We start from the raw sequence: 22,213 nt of genomic DNA, 5'->3' as shown, positions 1-22,213 counted from the left end.
ATCATATATATTTAATATTTTATATATGTATATGTGTGTGTGTGTGTATATATATATATATATATATATATATACACACACACACACACACACACACATTTCTTTTTTTGTTTGTACCAGGTACTGACCTCAGGGATGTTTAAGTACTGAACCACATTTCCAGACCTTTTTATTCTGAGACAGGGTCTTGCTAAGTTGCTTAGGGCCTCAGGCTGGTTTTGAACTTTCTATCTTCCCCCATCGGCCTCCCACCATGCCCAGCTCTAATTCATATTCTTTAAAACTTTGTTAAAGGCTGATCATTATTGTCAACGTGGCTGCCTCCATTCCAGCCAGTTTAGCTCCTTTTGCTTTCCATCTCAAAGCTCCCAGCGACAGTGAATAATTATTATTATTATTATTATTATTATTATTATTATTATTATTATCCTCCTCATCCTTCTTCTTCCCTCCTCCTCCTCCTCACAGTAATCATAATTGGGCCACTTTTTCTTCTATCCCAACAGTGTCCCTGAACATCCCCAATCCCATATTTCCCAAATTAAAATTCCCCTAATTGCATTACATTTGTGGTAAAAATAATAATAATAATAATAAGGCTAGGCACTAAGGGTCTACCTGCTTATACCTTATATGGGTTTAATTCCAGTCCTGACCTCAGACTGTGACTTGGGGGCTGATTAACATCATCACCCATGCATTCAGGGACACAAGGAACAAGGATAACATCCCTCATTCTCCCTTTTAGTTTGGTGTGAACATAAACACCAATGGAGATAGACTTGAAATATTTCAATTTTGAACATGGGAATGTAGTATGGCACATAATTCAAGAATTTTTAAAAAATTGTATCCACTTGTCTTGTTTGACTTAATTTTAGATTTTCTGATAATTCTTAAACACTTTTCACAAAATTTGATTAAATTTAGATTATAAATTCAAGGCCAACCTAGGCAATTTAATGAGTGTATGTCTCAAAAAATAAAAAGAGCTGAGAATGTGACTCAGAGGCAGAGTGTCCTTGGGCTCAATTCCCAGTCTAGTTTTTAAAAGGGGCTGGAGCCAGGCATGGTGGCATATGCCTGTGATCCTAGAGACCTGGAGGGTGAAGCAGGTTTACAAATTCAAGGCCAGCCTTAACAACTCAGCAAGGCCCTAAGCAATTTAGCAACACCCTGTTCCAAAATAAAAAATAAGGGCTGGGGATTTGGTTCAATGGCAGAGTACTTACATGAGTCCCTGGATTTTATCCCTTACATCAAAAAACCCACAAAAGTTTATCATTAATAATTCAGGTAGGAGAAGAGGCCCCAAAGCTGAGCATGGTGGCACACACCTGTAATCCCAGAGATTCTCACTCCGAGTTCAATTCAGATACCAAAAAGAAAAAAAGAAAAGGAAGACCAAGGCTGGAGACGTAGCTCAGTGGTAGAGTATTTGCCTAGTATGTGTGAATCTCCAGCTCTGCAAGAATTGCAAGATAAAAGGGAACCACGGAGCGGCGCAGAGCGGGCCCGCGGCAGATGGCAGCACCATGTCACCGGGCAGCGGGGTGAAGAGCGAGTACATGAAGCACTACCGGGAGCCGCGCTGGGACGAGTACGCGCCGTGCTACCGCGAGCTGCAGCGCTACCGCCTCGGCCGCCGGCGGCTGGAGCAGGCGCACGTGCCCTGGCTCTGGGAGGCCTGGGGCCCGGACTGCGCCTCGGACGACTCGGCCTCGTCGTCGGCGTGGGGCCCCGAGGAGGCCTCGGAGGCCTCGGCGCGTGAGGAGCGGGGCGCGGAGGCCGGGGACGAGCAGGACGCGGCGCAGCCAGCACTGCCAGTGAAAGAAGTCGACGAAAAACCCGAACAACAAACCAGAGTGAAGGAGACGGACAGGTTACCCGCTGGTGTCAAAGCCCGACAGCCACCAAGTGCCTTATTTGCTAGAGGAAGTAGGAAAGCCGTCAGAAGCCCCCAAAGATCACCCACTAAAATAAAAGAAAACAAGCACCCCTTTGCCCTTTACGGCTGGGGAGAGAGAGAGACAGACACCGGAAGCCAGAAGACCCACAACATCTGTGCCTCTGCCTCGGTGCAGGAGATTCACGAGTCAGCGCTGCGGGCCAGGAGCAGGAGGCAGGAGGGGAAGACGAAGCTGGCTGCTCAGCGGCAGCGTGCGCACTCGGTGGAGGTGCAGAGGGGCAGGACAGCGAGGGCCCCCCCTGCAGAGAACCCCTGGGTGACGGAGTACATGCGCTGCTTCTCAGCAAGGGCCTAGAGCTCCCCAGGGGCCAGTCTGTCTGTGATCCGGATCTGGCCGAGAGACCTGGACCATGCAGGGCCTCTCGGAGAACAGCTAAAGGCTGTCCTGTCGTGAATCTCATCACCTACGTCAGCAGCAGGGCAGAAAGCTGAAGCCACAGACACTTGGTTACCTGTGAAGACAAGCCCCAGGCCCCTGGTATTCTTGTTAGAGTTGTGTCTGAGCATCTTAGCTTTGAGGTACTGACACCAGATGCCTTTAAACAACTATGAGGCTTCCGTCCCCCTCTACGTGGCACAGGTGGGATGTGTCACCCACCTTAGGGGCCTCCAACTCACACTTGTGAGGTCCCCGTCCTGCACGAAATTTGTGTTTACTGACACATGTGGTTTCCTTTGTGAGAGAGTATCCAGCAAGTATCACTCCCTGTGACCTCGGGCCCAGTTCTCCCCAGGATCTAGCGTCCATCTGTGGTGAAGCAGGGCTGTGATGGCTACTGCAGGTACAGAGGTGCTTGTGTTTCAGCGCACACCAATCTTCACACGGGTCGTGTGTTCAAGGATTGGGCTGGCGAGGCCTGGCTTCTCTGGATGATCTCCTGGGCGCTCCCTCAGCGGTTTAATAGCCACACACATTCCAGTAGACAAGGCCACTGTGTGTAGGTGGTTATGCAGTTGCTGTGAGCCAGTTCACCTCTCTTTAATGCTGTAGCATTTCTCTTCAGAACATATAAGATATAGCTGGCCACGGTTACAGGCTGTGGATTCTAGCCTCTTCTGCAGCAGCTGGCAGGACATGTAGAATTCGTGCCCTGGAATCACATGGAATGAACCGAGACACTCTCAGAGACACTGCCCACCTGCCTTCTCCACTCTTCCTTCTGCAGAACTTGGTCTTGGTGGTTTGTGGTGTTCCTGCTTCAGGTTGAACTGATTGTGTTTGGTTCCTGGCCAGCAGATCTTACCTACACCTTACAGGAGCTTGGGGGCCTGAGCGCATGCAGCTGTGTCTCAGCAGGGCTGATCCTTTTGTGCATTTGCCTCTAGGATGGAAAATGGTCTTCACACCGATTTCTCAGGTGCTGGGTGGGTCTCCCTGCTGACGAGGCCTGTCCAGGAAGGACGAGGGCAGGTGCTCTAGGGAACGAGCAGGTCCTGCAGCTTAGCCCCTGCGGGCGTGAGTGGAAAGTTGGTGTTGGACTTGAGGCTTGACATGCCTGGGTTTTCACTCGGGGTCTCTCAAGTCCGCTGGCACACAGACTGGTCTCACTCCACATAAATTCACCATCTTGTCACTGGGTCGAGCCGTGAAAGTGCCTCTTAGAGCCTCCCGAGTGCTGTGGTCCTGAGGTGAGTCCTGTATGGAGAGCATGCCTTGTCGTGGAGGCGTGTGCTTACCAAGAAGTTCTACATGGTGTCTGACACCCTGGCTATGAGTTCTAGTGAACTTTGATTTAACCAGTCACACATCTTCAAACGCTGTGGGAACCTGTGGGTCACAGAACCCTGGCATGGTGACAGTGTGGCTCAGGTGGTTTCACCCACTGGCTGAGCATCATGTTGCATCTGACTGTGTTGGAAAGTCTGCCGGGCATGGCACCTGGCACCCCACTCCTCCAGCCTGTCTGCCAGATGTCTAGGAAACACACTTGTCTGTGCGTTTTCCCCAACTCCAGGCCTGGAAGGCAGATAGGCAAGTCTCCCTTCTTTATAAGTGAAGATGGATGGACAAGGTAGTTAAGAGACTTCTCATGTGCATGAACAACCAGTGGCTGAGTGTGGTAGCTGTGGCCCCTCCTGTCTGAGCCCTCGATGATCGAGATCCTCCTCTTCCCTTTTCTCAAGGGCACAGTTACCTTTTGAGCCTATGAATTTTTAAAAACTGACAATGAGACATTCCTACTTTCTTCTTTTAATGGGAACTGATGTGGTGGTGATCATGTTCCTAATTCTTAGGACATGTTGCAAGACAGGGAGATAGTGTAAAGCTGCCTTCAGGTTGGAAAAGTAGAACTGATTGGACCCAGTGTTATTTAAATGCTACATAAAGTCTTTTTAAAATTTTGGCTTTAAGTTCTTATTAAAATAATTTGCCATAAAAAAGGGAACCACGTATATACTATACATAAAAGATTAGCATGTATGTAATCTTCAATAAAAATAATAAAAATCAGATACCAATATATAAAACCTAAACTGTAGAATTTGTGATTAAGAAAATGGGTTAAGAAAACTAAGAAGAAGCCTGTCAATGTCACATCCCTATAATCCCAGAGGCTCTGGAAGCTGAAATGGGGGGATCATGAGTTCAAAAGCCAGCCTCAGCAACTTAGTGAAGCCCCAAGCAACTTAGCAAGACCCTCTTTCAAAGTAAAAAAAATAAATGAATAAATAAAAAGGACTGGGAATAAGTGACTCAGTGTTTAAGGTTTAATCCCTGATATAAATAATAATAATAATAAATATAATAAAGGAAGAAGGTCTAGGGGCAAACTCGGTGATAGAGCACCAAAAGAATAAAGAGTACAGTTCTGGTGTGGGGCAATTGCTTGCTCAGAAGCAATGTGTGCTTTCCTATGTCACCTCCCATCGAGTCCATGGGACCAAGAAACATACAGAGATCTTGGGGCCCCTGTCCACAGTAACAAGTGGATTTTCCATCCACCTCCATTTATTACAACCTCCTCTGGACACACTCACACTGTCCATTGTGCCAGTCAGGTGTCTTTAAAATGAATCAAATCTCCACTTCTCAGAGCAGCCTCCCATGCCAACCCAATTAGGGCAATCACCCCATTTTTTTCCTTCATGGAGGGTGGTAAGGTATGTATATCAAAGGATTGCATACCTTCAGCCTAGACCTGCAAGATTTCCTCCCAGGTGTGGTCCCAGATCACTCAGCTGATGTCAACACTTTACTGGGGATCCTGGCACTGCCAAGCAGGGAGCTGGAACTATCTTTTGGGTTTTTTTTTTGTGTGTGTGGGTGGGGGGGAAGGGCTATCAGGGATTAAACTCAGGGGCACTTAACCACTGAGCCACATCCCCAGCCCTGTTTTGTATTTTATTTAGAGACAGGGTCTCACTGAGTTGCTAAGTACCTTGCCATTGCTGAGGCTGGCTTTGAATTCGTGATCCTCCTGCCTCAGCCTCCCAAGCTGCTGGGATTACAGGTGGGGGCCACGGCACCCTTGCTGGAGCTATCTTTTTATCCTCAAGGTATAAGGGCATTAGAGCAGGCACATCGGTACCCACAGCTACTCCTATCCTTGCAGATCAGCAGTGTCCTCCTTGGTTCAGGTCAGTCCACACAACACATCATAACCTTTCCTGTCACCTTGGTTTCCCAAACTGGCCCTTTTAGGATTTATAATACTATGGGATGTTTCCTTTCCTTTATCCCATTGGACACACTCCAGATGCAATCAGTATGGGGGAAATGTTAGTCTCCCACTGACATTTCCCACCTTCCTCTCTGATAGCATCTTTACACTAGAGGTAGGGTGAGGGTGAGAAGGGCCTCAGGAATGGGCCACTGAAGCTCTGACTCCCCACTGGCTAACTCTATTGAAACAGTTCTAATTTAATCAGTGATCTCATTTCTAGGTCCCTGGAGTGCTCCAAAAAGCCCTGATCTTTTTCTCTGGCAGGCAGATGCAGCATTTGCTGACTTAACTTGCCTGTTCCTTCTCAGAAACAGCAGGTTTAACTCTTTCTGCCCCTTAAAGGAAGTACTTCCACCTGGCATGGGGGTAAACCCCTGTAATCATGGCCACTCTGGGGCTGAAGCAGGAGGATTCCAAGTTCAAGCACAGAGCTCTGGGCAGTTCTCACCCTCCTTCACCTTCTCCAGCAGGCCCAGCTCCCTCTCCCCAAGTGCTTGAGTGCTTTGCATAAGCAGATCCCTCAGTTCTCTCCAGTGCTGTTGCCAGCTCTCAGCTCCTTTGTCACCTCCTCCTGATCCAGCCAGGAATCATCCTTTAACTCTCATTTCTACAAACATACACACACCTAGAGGTCCCCGTTCCTCCATAACCATGACCACCAGTCATGCGGGCCATGACTGTGTGTCCTCATTGCCCAGCCTAACCAGATGCAGATCTTAGCCAGGTTCCAGTGTCTCCCTTAAGCTCTGAGCATCTGTTAGTAGCCCTCTGAGTCGATTAAGGAAGTCCAAGATCTTACAGGGCCTGAGGACTAGGAATGTCAGGGCCCCCAGGGCTCTTATCCCCATTATCACAAACCTCCCTCACAACCACATGCTGGAGGGTCAGACCACAGTGGCTTCTCATCAGCACTCCGAGCATGGACAGACATGGATGAGTCCCTCTCCCCACCCTATATTTGGGGCAAGATAGGATCTGGTTATATCTACTTCAGCCATTTTATGTTTTCAGGCAATGCTCATTGAAGAGCAGGAAATCATAACAAACAGCATGTGTCTTATATAATTAATTTGGTGCTGGGAATCAAACCCTGGGCCTCAAGTATTCTAAGCACATGCTCTACTATGGACTTATACCCCCCCAATCCTACCTTTTTTCCCCTGTGGTACCGGGGATGAACCCAAGGATGCTCTCCCTTGAGTCACATAGCCCCACCCTTTTCATTTTTTATTTTGAGACAGGGCTGACTAAATTGCTGAGGTTAGCCTCAAACTCAATGCTCCTGCCTCAGCCTCCCAAGTCACAGGGATTACAGGCATGTGCCACCACATCCAGCTTCTAGCATGTTTCCAAATAACCCGTTTCCATGCATGGCTATAATCCCAGTACTCTGGAGGAGTCTGAGGCAGGAGGATGGCAAGTATGAGGTCAGTCTTGAAAACTTAGCAAAAAAGTTTCAAGAAAAAATAGGGAATATAAGTACTTTGTATTAGACAAAGGGGAATGAAGGAAGGTAGGGGAAATGGGGATAGGAAAGATAGTAGAATGCATCACATATTACTATACTACGTGCATATGATCATGCAACCAGTGTAATTCTACGTCATGTACAACCAGAAGAATGAAAAGTTATATTCCATATATGTATAATATGTCAAAATACATTCTACTATCATATATAACTAATAAGAACAAATAAAAATATATTTTAAAAAAATTTTTTTAAAGCACTGGAAATGTAGCTCAGTAGTAAAGTGTCCCTGGGTTCAATCCCCACTAAAAAAATAAAATAAAATAAAAACAAACTGGGAATAGTAGCGCATGCCTGTAATCCCAGCAGCTTGGGAGGCTGAGAGAGGAGGATCAAGAGTTCAAAGCCAGCCTTGGCAAATTAGCGAGGCATTAGGCAACTCAATGAGACCCTATTAATAAAACACAATAGGGCTGGGTATGTGGCTCGGTGGTTGAGTGCCCCCGAGTTCAATCCCTGGTACCAAAAATAAATAAAATAAAAACATGTCAGGTACAGTGGCCCATGCCTGTAAGCCCAGTGGCTCAGAAAGCTGAGGAAAAAGGATCATGATTTCTTTTTTTTTTTTTTTTTTTTTTTAAGAGAGAGAGAAAATTTTTTTAATATTTATTTTTTAGTTCTTGGCGGACACAACATCTTTGTTGGTATGTGGTGCTGAGGATTGAACCCCAGGCCGCACGCATGCCAGGCGAGAGCGCTACCGCTTGAGCCACATCCCCAGCCCAAGGATCATGATTTCAAAGGCAGCCTCAGTGATTTAAGAAGGCCCGAAGCAACTTAGCAAGATCCTGTCTAAATAAAATATAAAAAGGGATGAGGATGTTGCTCAGTGGTTAAGCTCTCTGGATTCAATCGCTGGTACCAAAAAGTTAAAAATAAATAGAAAACAAAATAACAGGACCCTGAGTTTGGACTCCCTTGCCAGTTTTTCCTGGCACAGGGGGCACTCAGTAGCCTCCAGGCCTTCCCACACCCCAGCCTCACACACCACAAGGACCCATCTCTCCACTTACCTCCAAAGGGCAGCTCTGGGAGGGTTTAGAAGCAGGTCTGCCAGACAGAAGCAGGGCTTGTCCCACACTGAGTCTTCAGTGGTAGGAGCTCGGCCTATATAGACCACTAGGAGAGTGGGTATTAGGTCTCCACCTGCTGAAGACTGGTGGCTCCTCCTTCCTCAGACTTGTCTCAATCTACCAAATTGCTGGGATTACACCAACAGCTGAGGAGAGTTCAGAGGCCCTGGTTGGGTGGGGAGGGAAACTCCTGTGATCCAATCAGGCTGGTGGGCCCACCACTGTGTTGATCTCTTTTACATCTTCCTAAATCTGCATTAGTCCTCTCAAAACACTCACATCCCAGCCCAATTTAGTGGTTCATACCTGTAATCCCAGCTACTTGTGAGACTGAGATAGGATAGCAGATCAGGGTAGCCTTGGCAATTTATTGAAATCGTGCCTCAAAATTGAGCCACATCCCCAGCCCCCCTCCACATCTTTTACTCTTTGAATTTTTCCCCCAGTACTAGGGCTTGAACGCACAGACTCCAATGTACTAGGCATGTAGCCTACCACTGACTAACACCCTTAGCTTTCCTACTATTACTTTTTTTTTTTTTTTTTTGCGGTACTTGGGACTAAACCCAGGAGTGCTATGCCACTGAGCCACATCCTCAGCCCTTTGTATTTTATTTTGAGACAGGATCTTGCTAAATTGCCCAGGCTAGCCTTAAACTTGCAATCCTTCTGCCTCAGTCTCCTGAGTAGCTGGGATTACACGCATTACTGCTATGTCCAGCTCAGTTTTTCTAAAAGGTACTCATTTTCTACACTGAGAGGGTCTGCAGAAATTAAACCATAAATGGAAAACAAATAATTTTAGGTAGCATGAAAATCAAGTTGTTTCTTGTCATTGAAACACAAATCTGAACACACACACACACACAAAGAGGCATTGCATATTGTTTTCAGAGATTACATCTAGCAAAAAAGAAAACACATCTAGCAACGTACACATTAAAATTTGCGTAATAGGGCTGGGGATATGGCTCAAGCGGTAGTGCGCTTGCCTGGCATGCATGCGGTTTGGGTTCGATCCTCAGCACCACATACAAACAAAGATGTTGTGTCCGCCGAAAACTAAAAAATAAATGTTAAATTCTTTCTCTCTCTCTCTCTCTCTCTCTCTCTCTCTCTTAAAAAAAAAATGCATAATGTTGCTAGGCATGGTGGGAAGATGCCTATAATCCCAGTGACTTGGGATGCTGAAACAGGAGAATGGCAAATTCAAGGGCAGCCTGGACAATAGTGAGACATTATCTCAAAACAAAATAAAATTAAAAGGGCTAAGAATGTAACTCAGCTGGGCGGGCGGTGGCACATGCCTGTAATCCCAGTGGCTCTGCAGACTGAGGCAGGAGGATCACAAGTTCAAAGCCAGTCTCAGCAAAGGTGAGGCTCTAAGCAATTCAGTGAGACCCTGTCTCTAAATAAAATATAAAATAGGATGTGGCTGGGATGTGGCTCAGAGGTTGAGTGACCCTGAGTTCAATTCCCAGCACCCCAATAATAACAATAATAAATAAATGGCATAATGCTAATTTCTAATATCCTATCTTCCCTAAGCAAACGTCTTTGAAGCAAGAATCAAGAATCATCGGCATTTTACTGTTGTTTTTGTTGTTGTTTTGGCACTGGGGTTTTAACCCAGAGGTGTTTTGCCATGGAGCTACACCACCCAGCCCTTTTTATTGTTTATTTTGAGATAGGATTTCACTAAGTGACTTAGGACCTCACTAAATTGCTGAGGATTGCCTCGGACTTGTCTCAGTCTACCAAATTGCTGGGATTACACACAAATACAATTGATTCAGCTGAATAGAATCTTCCCCATCTTAAAAAAAAAAAAAAAATTGAGATTAGTTTTACTGTGTGTGTGTGTGTGTGTGTGTGTGTGTGTGTGTTGCTGAGGATTGAGCCCAGGACCTCACACATGGTATAAGCAAATGTTCTACTACTGAGCCACATAACTCAATTTCATTTCTTCTTTAAAAATTTCTTCTGTTTGTCCCCCCCCCACACGCCACTTCTGGCACTGGGGATTGAACCCAATGTACTTTACCACTAAGACACATCCCCAATCCTTTTATTTTTTGAGACAGAGTCTCATTAAATTGCTGAGGCTGGCTCGGAACTCAGGCTCCCAAATTGCTGCCACTGTACCCATCCAAGATTTATTTTTGAAAGATTCCAATGCATGAGAATGCTGACCATGCAAGCATGCCTGGTAGACAAAATCAATCCATCCATCTTCATGAAGCAGAAGACAACCCTTCACATTTTTTTTTTTTGGTACCAAGGATTGAACCTAGGGGTGCTTAACCATTGAACCACATCCCTACCCAACCCTATTCCTCCCCTGCTCCCCACCTTTTTTTTGAGATAGGGTATCAATTGCCTAGGGCCTCACTAAATTGCTGAGGCTTGCCTCAAACTTGCAATCCTCCTACTTCAGGACCTCAGGGGTTAAAGGCCTTTGCCCATGCCTGGCTCAAACTCTTTACTCTTTTTCTTATCTCTCCCCTCGAACTAACTCCCAGGCTGAAGACGATGTGCTGTCATCCTTGTATTTCAGGCTGCTAATCAGTGTCGAGATAATGAGCACTCCAATTTGTTGAATATATAAATCATCTGTAGTGGTCCTGGTCTATGATCCTAGCTGCTCAGGAGGAATAGAAAGGATTCCAATTTACCCAGGGCAATTTAGAGGCATCCTGTCTCAAAAGTTTTTAAATACAAAGGGCTAGCTGAGCATGGTGGCACACACCTCTAATCTCAGCAACTCACAAGGCTGAGGCAGGAGGATCACCAGTTTGAGGTCAACCTCAGCAATTCAGTGAGACTCTGCCCTAAAAAAAAAAAAAAAAAAATACAAGTGCAGTGGTGTATGCCTGTTATCTCAGCAGCTCTGGAGGCTGAGGCAGGAGGATCACAAGTTCAAAGCCAGCCTCAGCAACTTAGTGAGGCCCTAAGCAATTGAAGGAGACCCTGTCTCTAAATAAAATCTTAAAAAGAGGGGGGGTTGGGGATGCAGCTCAATGTTTAAGTACCCCTGGATTCAATCCCCAGCACCAAAATGAAAACCAAAAAAAAAAAAAAAAAGGAAAAAGAAAAAGAAAAGAGCTGGGGATGTAGGTAAGTGATAGAGTCCCCTGGGCTCAAACTCCAGTACTGCAAAAAAAAAAAAAAAAGTAAATAAATCATAAAATGCAAATTTCACATACTATTTATTGAAAGTTCACTATAAAACAGAAGCACTTTACCATTGAACACTATCTCAGGACATTTTTCTTTTCTTTTCTTTTTTTTTTTTTTTTTTTTGGTACCAGGGATTGAACTCAGGGGTCCTTAACCACATAACCATATCCCCAGCCCATTTTTTATATTTTATTTTGACACCAGGGTCTTGCTAAATTGCTTAGGGCCTCACTAAATTGCTGAGGCTGGCTTTGAACTTGTTAGCCTCCCTCAGCCTTCCAAATGGCTGGAATTACAGTCGTGTGCCATTGCACCTGGCTAGGACATTTTATTTATTTCTTTTTTGGGTACTGGAAATTGAACTCAGGGGCACTCAACCACTGAGCCACATACCCAGTCCTATTTTGTATTTTATTTAGAGACACAGTCTCACTGAATTGCTAAGTGCCTTGCCATTGCTGAGGCTGGCTTTGAATTCATGATCCTCCTGTCTCAGCCTCCCAAACTGCTGGGATTACAGGCATGCACCACTGTGCCTGGTTCTTTTTTTTTTTTAATATTTATTTTTTAGTTGTTGATGGACCTTTTATTTATTTGTATGTGATGCTAAGAATCGAACCCAGTGCCTCACACATGCTAGGCAAGTGCTCTACCACTGAGCCACAACCCCAATCCTTATTTCTTATTTTGAGACAGGGTTTCACTAAGTTGCACAGACTGGTCTTCAATTTTCAATTCTCCTGCCTCAGCTTCCCAAATGGCTGGAACCACCTGCTGATACAACATTGTATTTGTGTATTTATTTATTTACACAGTGACACTGGGAATTGAACTCAAGAGTCCTTTACCTCTGAACAGTACCACCAACTCCCTCTGCCTTGCTCCCTGGCCCTTTTTCTTTCTTTCTTTTTTTTTTTTTTCAATACCTTTATTTCATTTTTATATGGTGCTAAGGATTGAACCCAGTGTCTCACACGTGCCAGGCCAGCGATCTACCAGTGAGCCATAGCCACACAAACCCCACTCAGTTGCTTAGCACATTGCTGTTGCTGAGGCTGGCTTTGAACTTGCAATCCTCAGGCCTCAGCCTCTCCAGCCACTAGGATTACAGGAGTGTGCCACTGCCCTGGCTCCATGTGGTTAATTGGTTTTTTTTTAAGTTTTTTTAAAAATATTTATTTTATTTTTTTTAAGTTTTCGGCGGACACAACATTTTTGTTTGTATGTGGTGCTAAGGATCGAACCCGGGCCACACGCATGCCAGGCGAGCGTGCTACCGCTTGAGCCACATCCCCAGGCCCCATGTGGTTAATTTTGTGTGGATGGCTCACATCATTCAGCTCTTACTTGTGACCCATCTTACAGATTCTGATACTTTAATGACATGTATATGAAAGTTTTTCACACTGAAAGTATACAATTATGGAAACATTTGATGAAAATAAAACTTTGTTAGCTTGACACTTTCCTGAAACAAAACCTAACAATCTTAACATTTGCTGTCATTAACCAGGTTCTATCAGAGGTGCTGGGGACCCATGTAGAGTGTACTTAACACACCACTTCAAGCTGATGAAGTGGTGGTTGTAGAGCTGTGGTTTTTACTCTATGGGAAATGTGTCAGGGCTTCTTTACACTGAGAGGTTTAGGGCTTAAACCAGTGTTAAGTCTGGTGCCAAACTATAGTGGAATTCAAATTCACATGATCTGGATTTAATTAACAAGTTAACTTACTAGAGTAATCCACTTTGCTCTATTGAATTGTCTTAAAATTTCCTGTTTTAAACAGCTACATTACTTGATTAAAACAATGTTATTTTTTTTAAAAAAAAATGCAACTTAGACTATATTTCAAAATAAAAATATAAAAGGGGCTGAGGATGTGACTCAGTGGTAAAGTATCCCTGGGTTCAATCCCCAGTACCAAAAAAAAAAAAAAAAAAAAAAGAGGAGTTTCAAAATATTCAATGGAAGCCAAAACCATCCCTTACTAGAGAATTTTAGTGCCGCAGGAGGAGGAGGTAGGAAGAGGAGACGGAAAGTTAAATCAGATCTGTATAAAATATGCAGAAATGGGTACTGTCCTCAGAATCTGTACAATGGGACAAAGAAATCTCCCTATTTATAAGCTTGAGTGGGTTCTGATGTTACCATATTGGTGAGCCAAGAAAGGAGACCTGGATTGAGGAAGACCCATCTCTACAATGTCAGGAGTTGTAACTCTTGACAAGTGGATATCGGGCACACATAGACTGATGGAGCAAAACCCATAACCCTGATTCCCTTTAATATGAACAGAATAACAAGACAAAACCAGTCTATGGTTTTAGCAGCGGGTATAGTGGTTATCTTTGGGGAAGAAAGTGGTGGTAATAATGATGACTGACCAGGAAGTAGTGACAGATGATCCTTTATATTCTGATCTGGTTGGTGGATACAAGAGTGTGTTCTGGGCTGGGGTTGTGGCTCACTGGTAGAGTGCTTGCCTAGCACATGCAAGGCACTGGGTTGGATATTGTGCCCATCTACAACTAAAAATATTTTTAAAAAAAAAACTGTTCTTTGTGATCATGAATCAAGCTATACAAAATGACTGGTTTGTGCTGGGCATGGTGGTTACCTCAGCAATTGGGAAGCTGAAGCAAAAGGATCACAATCTTGAAGCCAGCCTGGGCAACCTTGTGAGACCCCATCTAGAGATTAAAAAAAAAAGGGGGGGGGGTGCTGGGGATGTAGTTCAGTGGTAGAGAGTGCTTTGGCTCAATCCCCAGCACCAAACAAACAAAAAGTATCCATAGGTAAAATGGGTAGATTTGTATTTTCAAATAAGATTTTGGCAACTGTGATAAAGCCAACCCCACTTTTTTTGGGGGGTGGGGGTAGTACTGGGGATTGAACCCAAGGGCACTTAAGCACATCTCCAGCCCTTTTTATATTTTGAGACAGGGTCTTGCTGAGACTGGTTCTGAACTTGTGATCCTTCTGCCAGTCTTCAAGTTGCTGGGATTACAGCAGTGCACCGATACACCCAGTTTAAAGGCCTTTTTGTACCAGCTCCTGGAAACCCATGGTTAAAAAAGAACCAACTTTAGCTGAGCAAGGTGATGCAAGCCTTATAATACAGCTGCCTGGGAGGCTGAGGTAGGAGGATCACAAGGATTTTCCAGGTCAGCCAGGTCAAATTAGACTCTGTCAAAATTTAAAATGGGGTAGGAATGGTGGGGATGTAGCTCAGTGGTTCAATACAGGATGGGGTTGGGGTGCAAAATAAATGGTTTCAACATGTTACTCTGTGTTACTTCAACTTGTAGTAACATAAAATCGAACCCAGATTCCTGGTTATAGATTAGTTATATGATCATACATATGGCACATGGTAGGGCCTCACTAAGCTTCTGGTCTTGACGATCCTTCAGGCTAAGGAACCATGCCATGTGGTCACAAGTGTGGACATTGAAAGAAGATCTGGATTTGAGTCCTGGCTCTATCACTTTGTAGTATAACCATCCTGGACCTCAAATTGCTTTCACTATGAGAGGACAGAACAGATAGTATAGGATAGTTGAGGGAATAGAGCTAAAACCTACACTTAGAACACAGAAAGTGCTGTTTTCTATTATAAAATACAACCAAAGCAGTCAAACCAGTCAATGCTGAGATCTGAACAGTGTGGGCTATTATGAAGGTAGATTCTACAATTGACTTTACCTCTTACCAACCCTGGGCCTATATTAAGTGCCACACCCATGTGTACACAGCTGCAATTTGGCAGAGAAAGTGATGGGACATAGAATCTGAACTCAGTTTGCCTTACAGCTCACCATGTTTCCAATGGCAGGCTCTGTGGTCACCTTGGGGTTTATAAAAATACATATTCCCTCGGGCTGGGGATCTGGCTCAAGCAGTAACCCGCTCCCTGGCATGCGTGGGCACTGGGTTCGATCCTCAGTACCACATAAAAATAAAGATGTTGTGTCCACCGAAAACTGAAAAATAAATGTTAAAAAGTTCTCTCAAAAAAAAAAAAAATACATACATATTCCCTGACTTTGTCTATGGAGTCAGCATGGAAAGATGGTAGGAATCCAAAGTGGGTGTTTGCCTTTTTAAATAATTTTTTTCATGGAAGCCTTACATATATACAAAAATATGCGGAATCATTATTATACAGCTTGATATAAGAACAAAGCTCTGAAATCACCAATCACAAGTTCAGGGGCTGGGGATGTGGCTCAAGCGGTAGCACGCTCGCCTGGCATGCATGCGGCCCAGGTTCGATCCTCAGCACCACATACCAACAAAGATGTTGTGTCCGCAGAGAACTAAAAAATAAATATTAAAAATTCTCTCTCTTGGGGCTGGGGATGTGGCTCAAGCGGTAGCGCGCTCGCCTGGCATGTGTGCGGCCTGGGTTCGATCCTCAGCACCACATACAAAGAAAGATGTTGTGTCTGCTGAAAACTAAAAAATAAATATTAAAAAATTCTCATTCTCTCTGCTCTCTTAAAAAAAATAAATAAAAATTCTCTCTCTTTAGAAAAAAAAAGTGCTTCCTTTAAAAAAAAAAAAAAAAAAACAAGTTCAAAGCCAGCCACAACATCTTGGCAAGAACCTGTCCCCAAAAAAGTAAAAAGAGCTAGGGTTAAGCTCTCAGTGGTTAAGCACCCCTGGCTTCAATCCTCAGTATCCAAAACAAAACATTTTAAGCAAGAGTGATTTCTTTTTTTTTTTAATGAATGCAAAGAACAGAATGTGAGGGAGATGAGAGCAGCAATGAATGGACCAGTTAGATAAGGGAACAGTGGACCAGGTGAGAGATGCTGCTGCCCTGGTTTCAGAAGGTGAACATGAGACTGAACAAAAACAAAAAAAATCATTCTCTTTGACCCAGCATGAAGTACTAGTATTGGTGACACATTTGCAAGTCACCAAAAGGCAGCTGGACATGCTGACTTGCAGCTTGAGAAATCTTCATGACAGCTACATACTGAAAAATCTTATGGGGCTGGGGGTATAACTCAGCAGTAGAGTGATTTCTTAGCAAGCACAAAGCCCTGAGTTTGATCCCCAGCTCTGCTAGAAAGAAAAAAAGTTCTATTAAAAAGGTAGGAGGTGAGGGGCTGGGGCTCAGCAGTAGAAGGCTTGCCTAGCACGTGTTCAATCCTCAGCACCACAAATAAAAAATAAACAAATAAAATAAAGGTTAAAAAAAGTAGGAGATAGGCTAGGGATACAGTTCAATTGGTAGTGTTTACCTCACAAACACAAGGCCCTGGCTTCAATCCCCAGCACCAAACACAAAAAAAAAGGTAGGAGGTAAACATGACACTTAAATCAGGTCATACAACTTTAATGATGATTTGCTTAAAAAAAAAATGTACAAGCAATTTTAAAACAAAATATTTTATTGTACATGTTAATTCTCAAATATTTAAAATTAGAATTCAAGGAACTTGACAACTGCTATCCAGAACATCTATGAAATTGCATTACTATCTGTTTTTTATTTGCTGAAAATAAGGGAGGAAAAATCTATTCTGGTTTTCAGTTGTAAAGCCCATAAAGATTCTAGAAATGAGATTAAATTTACTGTTAGTCCTAAAAACTAAAAAGAATAATCTACCAGGTTCTTTATCTTTCATGATCCACTGGTAAGATTTTAAGAGGTTTAGAATCTGTTCCAACATAGAAATAAGGCCATATGGTTTTGATTTTGGTTAAAGAATCACTGAAACTATATAGGAGAGATCTATCATCCCCATTATAAAAGGAAACCTCACCCAATTCAAAATCCAAAAAAATGCCTATTTTACTGGGTTTTGGTACTGGCAAAAGCTGAGTTTTCTTGGGACCAAACACCACATAACCACTCTCAATATACCGTCCAATTGCCCAGAAGCCACTTAGGACTGATGGCAGATTCCTCCAGTTCCAAAGAAGATAGTCTTGACAGACACCTACTGTCCACTGAGGTTTGTTTCCCACATCAACCTCCCAGTAATGTCTACCAGAGTTAAACATCTTAGAACCCAGGACAGCAGGGCAGAGATAAAATCTCCTTGAGTTATAACAGTCAGTCTGTTTTGTTCTTCCGAACGTCACACTTTTTCTGTCCTCAGAGACAATAAGCTGGGGATATGCTGTGTTGGGGTCTAAACTCACATCTCTATGAAATTGCTTTATGATTCTCTTTAAGCCAGAATACTGTGGAAGAAGACTGAAGCCATAGTTGTTTAATCTGAGTGAGGAAAGTTCAGGGTGTTTTAGGTTTTGATACCTCTGGCGTATGCTCTTAACATCCTTTAGTAATGCCAGGTCTGACTGCACACACTTGCCCTTTATTTCCTTCATTAAGCGTTTTAATGTGGATATGTGATCTGAAAAAGTTACAAGGTTTTCATTAAGTTTTGATAAAATATCCAACTCTTCATCTTGTATCTGCTTAAGCAGAGCCTCTTGCTCATTCTGTAAACATAGTTTAATTTGCTCAAATTCAGTATTTATTTCTTCTCTCCTATATTCTACCTTCTTTTTCAGCTCAAGAAATTTCCTACCTTGCAGAATTAGCACTTTTTCAACTCGTTCCACATTATTCTTCAATGGCTGGATGCTAGATTCTAGAAAACGTCTTTGGAAGGTGGCAGCTTGCTTAATGGGACAAATGTAGTGTCTCTGATGTTCAGCAGAGAAACTGCACTGGGTACACAAAATCTGCAGATCCTTCACACAGAAAAGGGTCATAAATTGATTATGTTTCTCACAGATAGCATTTTCTTCTTGCCTCTTCCTCTTGCTCTTTCTGATCCGGAGTAGTTGAGCAATTTCAATAAAATTACAGAGCTGGGGGTTCCTCCTGAACTTCCTTTCTGGAAACCCAAATCGGCAGACAGGGCAGGGAAAGGCATCAGTTAGATCCTTCCAGGAATGATTGAGGCAGTCAAAACAGAAGTTATGCCCACAGCTAATGGTCACTGGGTCTTTCAAGTAATCCAGACAGATGGGACAACTGCACACCCTTTGGAGGTCTGCCAGGTTGGACACAAACTCCATTGAGCTGTGAGTAAAGTTGGTGCACAAGGTAATACTTCCTTGGGAAACCTGCCTCAGGTCTAAATGTGAAGTATGAAGTAGATAACCCTCCAAACCCACGCACACAGACCAGATGTAGATTTTACTGGCCTGGCATGTTGGTGGATGTCAAAAGTCTTATTTAGATCTCAGCACTTTAGCTCAGAGGATAAGAAGAATTCACAGCTTATCATGAGCCCATCTGCACTCAAGTTTAATGACTTTCTTCAAGAAAGCAGCCACAGACCTAATGGACCAATCATTCCTGTGGGTGAGAAAAAATATTTTTAATTTCAAAATGTCCTGGATTTGAAACCATGATACAATAGTTGATTGAGACAAGAATTATCAATAACTGTTACCTTTACAATGTAGAGATCGAAAGAATGCCACCATAACCAATGATGGGAAAAACTGATGACCTAAAATAAGAAAAACATTACCATCAATAAATAATAAAAAAATTACCTGTATCTAATCATAGGGAAACAATCACAAAAATCCAAATCACAGTGATTCAGTAAGACAATGATATTGGACTGCATAAGTGACAATGATGCCCAAAAAATGAGGCAGGGAGGAGCTGGGGATGTAGTTGAAAGGGAGACTGCCTGCATAGCATGTGCCAGGACCTAGGTTCCATACCCAATAAGGCAAAACAAACAAAAGCCAGGTGTGTTGGACTCCACCTATAATCCCAGCCACTTGACAGGCTGAGGCAACAGAATCCCAAATTTGAGGCCAGTCTAAGCAAGTCAGTGAGAGACTGTCTCAAAAAAAAATAAATAAATAAAGGTATGGGGAACACGGAGTTCAATCCTCAGTACCAAGAAAAAAGAAGAAAGGGCTAGTACAGCACTCATGACTTCAATCCCCAGTACTGAGAAGGAAAAAAAATTAGAAAGTATCAGATACTGGATATACTCATTATTTTTTCAGTACTGGAGATCAAACCCAGGGGCACTCTAACACAAGTTACATCCATAGCCCTTTTTATTTTGAGACAAGTTCTTTCTAAGTGGCTGAGGATCTCATTAAATAGCTAAGGCTGGCCTTGAACCTGTGATCCTCCTGCCTTAGGCTCCCAAGTAGCTGGAATTACAGGGCACCTGGGCAACTCAGTAATAAGACTCTGTCACAAAATAAAATGGTTCAGGGATGGGGTATAATAAGTTCAATCCCCAGTACAGAAAAAAAGAGGAAAGAAAATTCATCAGGCACTGTAGTCCTATATATAGTGATATCTGCTTGCCACATTAACCTTTACCATAATCCTTTCTTGCTAGAGTGCATCTATGATTAATTTGTATTAAATAAGCCAGGATCACTGCTATGGATGTGAACTCCTGTCCTGTAATCTTCCAATACCTGTCTTTTCCTCACATCACCTCACAGACCTTGTCTCCTCAGGGAAACTGTCTCCACTCTCCAATCTGACATTCTCCCACTTTCCTGCTTTCTTTCATTCTCCCTTCTCTCTACTTTCAATCATGGGACTCGAACATAATTCTGAAATTGTCTTGTACATGTATTTGATTCTCTTTTGGCCTTCACCAGTAAATTGAGATAGATTGGAAGTTTGTAGTGCACCTTACTCCTTGGGAAATAGCAGAAAATTACTTTTAAGAGAGAAAGCCAGATCCAGTGGCCCATGCCTGTAATCCCGGAGGCTGGGAAAGTTGAGACAGGATTTTGAGTTCAAAGCCAGCCTCAGCAATGGCAAGGCACTAAGCAACTCAGTGAGACTCTGCCTCTGAATTTATTGTTGTTCAATAAAATTTTGACAGTGTGGACAGTCACATCCATGTTTAACCTATGTTTCAGCAATCTAGCAAGATGTTGTCTCGACAAAAAAAAGGAGGAGGAACTAAGGTTGTAGCTCGTTTGTAGACTGCCCCTAGATTCAATTCCCAGTACCTACAAAAATTGATCAAAGAAGAGAATTTTAAAAACACCCTGTTAGAGCTGGGGCTGTGCACTTGCCTGCCTGTGAGGCACTGGGTTTGATTCTCAGCACCACATATAAATAAATAAAGGTCTATCAACAACTTAAAAAAACAAACAGCCAGGTGTGGTGGTGCACGCCTGTAATATCAGCAGTTAGGGAGGCTAAAGCAGGAGAGAGGGGGGAGGGGAAGGGGAGGGAAAGGGGGGGAGGGGAGGGGAGGGGGAGGGGAGGGGGAGGGGGAGGGGAGGGGGAGGGGGAGGGGAGGAGAGGGGGAGGGGAGGGGAGGGGGGAGGGGAGGGGGGAGGGGGAGGGGGAGGGGGGAGAGCTGGGGATGTAGCACCCTGGATTCAATTCCCAGGAAAAAACAAACAAACCAAGATATAGTGTACATCAAAATAAATCCTGGACACCAGAGGGGCATGGTGGTGCACGCCTGTAACTCAGCAGCTTGGAAGGCTGAGGCAGGAAGATCCCGAGGTCTGGGGATTTGGATCAGTGGTTAAGTGCCTCTGGGTTCAATCTCCAGCACAAAAAAACATGGACACCATTCTCATTTTCTGGCTCCCTATAACCACCAAACCACAGATCATGGTTTAAGATTCTACATTTGTTTTTTGTCAACCTTTAATTGAGAACACTATTGAGTGTGGCGGTTCATGGCCTGAATTCTTCCCTATTTCTGATTCTTGTAACTACACACCTTGGGCCAGTGGGAGCTCGGAGCTCATTAAACATTATGCTAATAAATTAAACCTGTTGTGAATGCCCTTGCTCCCAGGCTTCAACCTTTATTACTTTAGACGATACTTAACATAAATGACATAAACTTTCTCATCTGTAAAACTACTACTAACTTCCTACCTAGAAGACCCCTGAGCAGAGTCAAGGATCTGCTTAGGGTAGTGCTGGCACTGTAAGGTAACAGATCCTTCCCTAACACCTCAAATAATTCTTTGGCGATCACTCCCCAAATTGGTGTTCCTCCAAACCTCTCCCCCAGGCCCTGTTGGGGAACAAACCCAGGGCGTCGCACACAGAGGGCAAGCATTCTACCACTGAGCTTCACCTCCAGTCCTTCACCTGTTTTTTAAAGTTTTGCAACAGGTTCTCGCTAAACTCTCCAGGCTGGCCTCCAACTTTGTTCCTCCTGCCTCGGCCTCCAGGGCACCTGGGATTACAGGCGTGCGCCAGCTGGAATCCTGAATTCCCCAAAAGAGGATTCCACAGAACTAGAGGAGAAGCAGTAGGGAACAAGACGCGACCCCAAGGCTTAAGCAGTTTGTTAAGCTTCCCGCCAAGTTCTGGGGGCCTTCTTCCTACAGCTCCCCCCGTTTACCTGGAGCGAGTAGAACCGCGGATCCCAGCCGAAGGACCGCCGCCAACTCTGAACCCACCCAGAAAGGGACCAGAGCACCACCACCACCCCCCTCAGAAGTGCACTTCGTGCGCACAGTGATTGGCTTGTCCCTGGAAGTGGGCGGGCAAAGAACTCGCGCATGCCCAATGAGGCTAATTGGAGTGGAGCCTCCAATTGGAAGAGATCTTTAGGAGGTTTAGGCGTACCTCCTTCAGTGAGGAGGACCCGGTAGGTCTCAACTGAGCCTCTCAGTCCCGTTGGGCTGTAGTTCATTAATTGAGGCTGAGCTTAGAATCTTGAGGCCCTGGATTCAATCCCCAGCACCCCTCCACCCATCCCCCATGATATGGTCAACTTTTTCATTACTGTATTCTTCTTTTTGGGGGGAGTGAGTATCAGGAATTGAACTCACGACTGAGCCA

The 22,213-nt window shown here is 44.1% G+C and overlaps 2 protein-coding genes across 2 annotated transcripts; one reads left to right on the top strand and one right to left on the bottom strand.

Moving 5' to 3' along the window:
* Positions 1-1,535: 1,535 nt before the first annotated feature.
* Positions 1,536-4,260, top strand: LOC308635021 (centriole, cilia and spindle-associated protein-like; the record flags this gene model as incomplete). Its single annotated transcript, XM_081269299.1, has 1 exon — positions 1,536-4,260. One exon carries the CDS (start codon positions 1,536-1,538, stop codon positions 2,262-2,264), a length of 729 nt encoding a protein of 242 aa, XP_081125425.1. The 3' UTR covers positions 2,265-4,260.
* A 12,789-nt stretch (positions 4,261-17,049) lies between these two features.
* Positions 17,050-18,468, bottom strand: TRIM60 (tripartite motif containing 60; the record flags this gene model as incomplete). Its single annotated transcript, XM_081269298.1, has 1 exon — positions 17,050-18,468. One exon carries the CDS (start codon positions 18,466-18,468, stop codon positions 17,050-17,052), a length of 1,419 nt encoding a protein of 472 aa, XP_081125424.1.
* Positions 18,469-22,213: the final 3,745 nt, after the last annotated feature.

The sequence above is a fragment of the Spermophilus citellus genome, assembly GCF_964194105.1.
Source record: "Spermophilus citellus genome assembly, chromosome: 16".
Classification (NCBI taxonomy): domain Eukaryota; kingdom Metazoa; phylum Chordata; class Mammalia; order Rodentia; family Sciuridae; genus Spermophilus; species Spermophilus citellus.
The sequence above is the reverse complement of the archived record's forward strand: the minus strand, read 5'-3'. Positions and strand labels throughout refer to the sequence as shown.